We start from the raw sequence: 7402 nt of genomic DNA, 5'->3' as shown, positions 1-7402 counted from the left end.
ATCGGTCGAAGGAAATGGGCATGGAGCATACATAGGCAATGGCAGCCTTGATTCCTTTTTTCATGATTTGCATGACATGGCGTAAAAGGCAATAATTGCGTAACAATTCCCAATTTGACATATCATAACACATTATTATACTTTTCATAGCACCCTCGTGCAGTTCCATTTCACCCTACACATCCATGGGATAAAAGCATGAAACTGCCCCAGCCCCCAAAAGCGCCTCCTCCTCCTGACGTCACATCAATGGCTCTTTGCATGAACTGTTTTCTGCAACCCCTTCTCGTGTGCAAGGCAAAGCCAAACGTATCGCACTGCCGCTGCCAACGAATTCCGACTAGAGTGAGAGGGAAAGAGAGGGAAGATCGGAGCGAAGGGAAATCTCTCGAATCAATTTGAACGACGGAAAAACAGCACAAACGCGGGCAGGGGTGACATTTTCTACAGCCATTGGAAGAGAAACCTTCCCCTTGCATCGAAAATGGAGCTACCCGCCGCGGGAGAGCACGTCTTTGCGGTGGAGAGCATCGAGAAGAAGCGGAATCGAAAGGTTTGAAATCACTTCAAATATATGATTGCTCAATGTCCACAAACAGGGTTATTTGGTATCGCTATGCAATATATTGCGTAATTGATGGAAGTAAATTATGTTGTTGTTGTGTTTTTGCAGATAGACAATGTCAAAGACCCGCTTATAATCAAATGAACCAATATGTTCTCTCATCTCCGTATAGGGGAGGATGGAATACCTAGTCAAGTGGCGAGGATGGTCTCCAAAGTAAGTTAGCTTTGAAAATACTATAGCCTACTTTAGTACTGCCTAGTAATGCAAATTAATATTTCAAGTTTTCAAGTGTGTGTGTGTGTGTGTGTGTGTGTGTGTGTGTGTGTGTGTGTGTGTGTGTGTGTGTGTGTGTGTGTGTGTGTGTGTGTGTGTGTGTGTGTGTGTGTGTGTGTGTGTGTGTGTGTGTGTGGCGCGTGCGTCTTTGCGCGCGTTGAAGTGAATGTTTGATTCGATCGATGGCGCTTAGGATGCCATCACTAATTTATGTGTTGAGCGAAAATTAAGGCAACGTGGGGTAACTATCCCCCCCCCCCTCAAGAACATTTTCTAGTAATTAACTCTTAAAAGCTCAAATCTAGGTATCTTATTTAAATTAAATACATATAATAATGAAGCAAAATGGCATTGCACATCTCACTATTAATATCCTCACTATGATGAGGTTTTGATGTAAGGTTCCTCTTTTTATTTGCACACCAAATCATGCCCAAACCATCCTACAATATAAAGAAAATGACTGTAACTCAATGAAGTTATTTGTGGATGATTTGGACTTGCAATATGATTGTATATATACAATATGATTGTATAATTGTATATCTATAAAAAGCTTATAGATCTAACGTAATTTGAATATATATATATATATATGGAGGGGCAGTTACCCCGGGGGCTTGTTACCCCACATTACCCTAATCACCCTCATGATTCCCATAGAGTAACCGTTTTGCTTGTGTTGACTTTGTGAAGTATACTTCCTAGCAATTATTAACACTTTATAATGACCTATTTCCAGAGTATAGGCTATACTTTGCTCTTACTTTATTACACATTTATCAATAATATGCATAATGTTTATGTTTTGATATAGGCCTATTTGGTCAAGACTGACTGCTAACTGTTAACAGCTAACCTGATTACAGAAGTTGCCTTGCTACTTTACAACGGATTCTGTCAGCAACCAAGCAGATGACGGCCAAATTTGATATATGGTTGTAGTTTGGTTGATAGAAGGCGACCTCTGTTGATATTAATGTCTCTCTCTATCGCTCTCTCTGTCTCTCGCCCTCTCTCTGTCCTACTTTCTGTCTTAATAGATATAACACGTGGGAACCAGAAGAAAACATTCTCGACCCGCGACTGCTTGACGCTTTCCAGAACAGGTGAGTTTGACAGACTCGATTTGACGAGCCGACCTTGTGTAGTCAATGAGGGTTGGGGGCGCTGCTCTGTGCGTGTGTCTGTGCGTGTGTCTGTGCACGTGCGCACACAGCGCACCACTTCTATCCCGTGGTGTGCGTAAAATGTGCCCTAATTGAATTACATTTTCCTATGGCAAAACTTTTCAAACCCCAGAAAGACATGATGCAGTCATAAGTTGTTTTTTTAATTTTTTTAAAAAAAAAAAAATTATAAATCTCAGTAGGCCTAGAATAGCAGTAGGCCTACACAGTGACCACACAAATCGGATTGAAAACATTTAGGAAAGATTGCGTATGACTTACAATTTCGTGGTCGACCATATTGGACAATGAATTGTCCCTATGTGATATTCTTAGGCCTGTAATAATAGATTGATTGATTTTAGTTTGCCCATACCACAATAGGCTATCATCTTTCACAGGCTACATGCTTATGCGGACACCAGGGCCAAATATTCCTTGACTGCATGCTTTGTCTTGTCCCCCATCCCTGCTTCATCTCACCATGTATTGAATGAGGAAGGCACTGGGAACAACATTAGACAAAAGGCCCCCTAGGCTTCTAATAATAGGCGATATTCCTGAAACAACCGTAGAAGCATCCGCTTGAAAACACCGTTGTGCCTTTTCAAGATGACTTGTTTGCTGGACAGGCATTACTGTTAACCGGTAATTGCTAAACCTCCCGTGTGGGTTTCCTGGACGTGAACACACAACTACAACTGCACTATGGCGCAAAAACCATGCAGTGACTCGGCCTGTCGTCGGGGTTTGCTGTCAATCTCTCCCACCGTGTGCGCACACCAGCTTTTAAAAGAGATGGGTCACTCAGTAGGGAAAATGTAGACAGAGGGCGGTGTCTGTTTTCGCCATTATCTCTGTCTCTGAACGGGGGGAGTTTTTATTGTAGCTAATTACGTGACTCTCCAGGGGGCCTCACCGGGCAGAGTACCAGGCTATGAAAATATACTGAGTCGCCACAGTAATTAGATGTGCTCGAGGAGGGGGGTTGACATCAGTACTCATTGGGTATTGAATTACTGCTATTGAGAAAGCATGGAAAACAGTGGGCTATAGGGAAAGTATCCTACCCACCAGTTACATGGTCTATAGATGTGTAGTTCATTCAGGCCCTGAATCTATTCCATCCTTATATGGATTGAATGTTGAACTGGAAAACTATTAATTCCATGTGGAAATCATTTTTGGAGTAATGCCGATTTAGTCAGGCCTAAACCATACATTCCTTTTGGAGTAATGCCGATTTAGTCAGGCCTAAACCATACATTCCTTTTGGAGTAATGCCGATTTAGTCAGGCCTAAACCATACATTCCTTTTGGAGTAATGCCAATTTAGTCAGGTCTAAACCATACATCATTATTTTTGGAGTAATGCCGATTTAGTCAGGCCTAAGCCATACATTATCTTTGGAGTAATGACAATTTAGTCAGGCCTAAACCATACATTTTTTGACATGAGAAGGACTTTGATATGCAGCAACACTTGGTAAACAAGTAATAAGGATATATGGCTGTAGACGCTACACTACATTAAGTATGATATTTGTAATTCATGTCTCGTGGGTTCAGTTAGAGGATCTAGTGGTAAACATGGGGATATGACAGGGGTATTCCACTGATGTTTCATGTCACCAATTAGGATTCAATGGTGCATGGGATTTTCCCATAAATTACTGCATTGCATTACTGTATTTCATTATTGTTAGTACATCATCCTTGCATAAGCAATGAAAGTACTTTATTGTGTGTAGTCCCCTTTTGTAGTTAAAGTACTGTATTCTGACCTAAATACAGTTTCACAGTTTCAATTACAGGGGGGGGGGCAAATCCCACAAATCAGGCCCCTTCCAATGAGATTTGAAATATCCCCCCCCGCTGCCTAACTCTGTTACATTATGTTGTTAACTACTAAAGAATGTATTATTGTGGATGGTTTGAGTGACATGGTGGTGTTTTCTGTCTTACACAGGGAGAGATACGAGCAGCTTATGGGATATCGCAAAAGAGGGCCAAAGCCAAAGCACCTGATCGGCCAGGTGAGTCTTCACATATTTTGGAGAGTTGACAATTAACTCCTTGATTACTATACATTTGATGAAATAAATGTTACTATTAATTAATGTTACTATAAGAGATTGAGTACATTTTTGCCATCCAACACTAAGACCAACACATTCTTTAATTGAAACGGGCTTTCTAAGAATTCTAAATCCTTTATAAGACTACAAAATAGGTGTTAAAATCTGAATGACTGTCATATAGATTAGGGGCACATGCTGTTGATAGGTTAGGGATAGACTGGGTAGATTAGGTCTCCAAAATGTCTTCAATCTTAAAGCAATGACTGAAAAGTACATATAGACATCAATCACAAATCGAAAGAGCAAAAGGAACCCCCTCTAGGTAGTGTTTGTTCCTCTCAGGGCGGTGTTGGTGGTAACACATAGGAGGAAGCCAGTGATGGGGCACAAAGCAGTCTATGGCATTCCTCAGAGCTGAGGTCAGAGCGGCTAGAGGAGCCACTCTGAAATGTAACTCTGATGGCCAGGAGGGTGGGAGGGCTGACAAAATATGTATGAAATGCCCTCACAGAACTAAACACAAGTTTAGAACTAAACACAAGTTTAGGGCTCAGGACTCACTCAAAGGTCATCTAGAGGGCACCATTTGATGATGGCATTTTTCTAACCTTCATTACAGAGAGAAAGTCAGTCAGATAATCATGTCAACAAGTTGATCTATCAGTTAACTAACAGCTGTGTTTTTCTCAGGTCCCGTCCTTTGCCCGGAGATCCAGCGTCCTCTCAGGCCTTCAGGAGACCACCCTGGACGAGGAAAACCGGCAGAAAGTGGACCCCATCCAGACCCAGCAGTACCAGCTGAACAGCAAGAAGCACCACCAGTACCAGCCCCTGCTGGCCAAGGAGAGGGAGGCCGAGCAGCAGGCCAACGGAAAGAAGAAGCTCTACTACCAGCTCAACAGCAAGAAACATCACCACTACCAGCCTGACCCCAAGATGTATGACAGCACCCAGTGCATGAAGCCCAGGGAGGCCACCAAAGCTCCAGAACTGCCCACCAACCACAGCTGGAACCTGCCTCCCGCGCTACAGCAGAAGTGGGTCCGGGACAAGGACTCTGGCTGCCTGAGCAAAGTGAAAGATATCACCATGGAGCTAAAGAAGCTTCCGGCTCACCTCAACGACCACAGTGGCGAATCGGAGCAGAGCAAGGCCACGGCCAAAGAGGACGCACCGCTGTTGAAGGCCAACGATGTCAGCGACAGCAAGCTGAAGATTGTCAAGAACAAAAACAAGAATGGACGCATCGTCATTGTCATGAGCAAGTACATGGAGAACGGCATGCAGGCGGCGAGGATTAAAAACGGAGATGTGGAAACCCTTGACAAGCCACAGCCGGACAATGATGATGATGATGCTGCAGAAAATCAACTTGAAAAGATGAGGCTCGTCCAGAAACTGGGTCTCACCAACGGATTTGCGAAAGACTGCAACAAAGACGTTAAGTTACACGCCCTCAACTCAGGATCTAACGGATCTAACGTATTTAAGTGTCCTGCTGAGAAGGTCGACTCACCCAAAATGGAGCTTAGTGCGACAGAGCAGCCCCTGAGGCTGACCACCAAACCTAACCTTGCCCCTTGGCCCTTTGAGATGGGGGTTCATAGAAGGACTCAGCGAGTAAACGGCTCTTCTCCAGCCTTCAAACGTCACCTTTCAGAGGCAGACAAGGGCGAGGACCGTGGTGGCTGTAAACGGTTTCTAAACTCCCGGAGTATCAGTGCACCCTGCACTGTGTCCTCACCACCTCAGAGCAACTCCATGGACCAAAATGGCCACCATAGCCACAATGGCCACCAGGACTATGACTTCCTGGAGTCTAACCAGGACGAGCCCATGGACCTCAGCTGTGTGAGGTCCAGACGGGAGGCTCCAGTTCCCACAGAGACACAGGTGGCTCCTTCTGCCGAGGAGGAGAAGACTGCCGAACAGACAAAACCGCCATTGGCTATCACAACAGAACAGACAAAACCGCCATTGGCTATCACAACAGAACATACTGTGGAGGAGGAGCCTTTTCCTTCATTCAAGCCTTTCCTTGGGAATATAGTCATCACGGATATTACAACAAACTGTCTCACAGTGACATTTAAGGAATACGTTACAGTGTAACGAAGCTGAAAAAGGCGATCTGAGGACGAGGGATTAATAGCAAATGTGTGAATATGTACAAATGTGTGTTGGAACATATTGGTATTTTCAGATGTTTGAATGTAAATAAGAGCCCTTACAGTTTGCATTTAGTGGGGTTGAGATTCATTTTGTTTCGGGTTCCTAACCCTTCTATAATTTGTATGTACGTAGCTTTGGCTATCATTCTCTAAATGAGCCCCAGAGTTGTTGTCATACTTGATGATGTAAGCTTCTAATTGAGTTACAAACTACTTTAGTATATGCTATTTGACACATGGTATCAGGGCTCAGTGAAAAAGCACTTACTCTTGTAAATAATTATTTACTTTTTATAAAGGCTTTATATCCGTTTTGCTTTACAGTCTTTGTTTAAGGTCTATATATTGAGAAAGAAAAAGTCTATATATTGATTATCGGTAAATTACACTCTCTTTCAGTTTATTTGCCTGTGTGTGGTGTTTGTGCACGCAAGTGAATACGTTTGTGTGTCTGTGAGTACATGTGTAGTGAGGTTTTGCAAAATTATGGACCGTGTGTGCGCATGTGCAGTACCATTCAAAATTTGTTGAGAGACTGCCAAGAGTGTGCAAAGCTGTCATCAAGGCAAATGGTGGCTACTCTGAAGAATCTCAAATATAAAATATATATTTGTTTAACACTTTTTTGATTACTACATGATTCCATGTGTGTTATTTCATCGTTTTGATGACTTCACTATTATTCTACAATGTCAAAAATAGCTCAAATAAAGAAAAACCCTGGAATTTGTAGGTGTGTCCAAGCTTTTGACTAGTACTGTATGTGTGTGTGTGTTTGCAAGATGGACATATTCAGACAAGGAAGATAGAAGTCCATTGCTTGGACAGATCGTGCCATGTGAGACGACAGGGAGAGCCAAACTAACAGGGCCTCCCGGGTCAAACTGCACAAGTCAATGAAGGACCTTAGAGTTAAGATGTACTTTGCACTGTTGTAGGCTGGCTGAGGGGGGGTGAATGGCTGCTGCGAAGGGGATGGCCTTAGCCTCTTATCTGAGGTTAACGTTTAGGAAGATAGATATTACTGGTTTCAATTATTGTAAATATGTGAAATACCCACTAATATCATTCATTCCCTGTAGTGCTGTAACAATGTGGGATTTTAGATATCAATTCATGTCCCATTGGCCTAGTTCTTTC

At 43.0% G+C, this 7402-nt stretch overlaps 1 protein-coding gene across 1 annotated transcript; it reads left to right on the top strand.

The window, feature by feature from the left end:
* Positions 1 to 220: 220 nt before the first annotated feature.
* Positions 221 to 6783, top strand: LOC124003354 (E3 SUMO-protein ligase CBX4-like). Its single transcript, XM_046311528.1, has 5 exons — positions 221 to 553; positions 738 to 781; positions 1885 to 1950; positions 3980 to 4046; positions 4782 to 6783. Exons 1-5 carry the CDS (start codon positions 485 to 487, stop codon positions 6201 to 6203), a joined length of 1668 nt encoding a protein of 555 aa, XP_046167484.1. The 5' UTR covers positions 221 to 484; the 3' UTR covers positions 6204 to 6783.
* Positions 6784 to 7402: the final 619 nt, after the last annotated feature.

The sequence above is a fragment of the Oncorhynchus gorbuscha genome, linkage group LG18 (genome assembly GCF_021184085.1).
Source record: "Oncorhynchus gorbuscha isolate QuinsamMale2020 ecotype Even-year linkage group LG18, OgorEven_v1.0, whole genome shotgun sequence".
NCBI classification, from domain to species: domain Eukaryota; kingdom Metazoa; phylum Chordata; class Actinopteri; order Salmoniformes; family Salmonidae; genus Oncorhynchus; species Oncorhynchus gorbuscha.
Note: the sequence above shows the minus strand (reverse complement) of the source record. Positions and strands in the feature narration are given on the sequence as shown.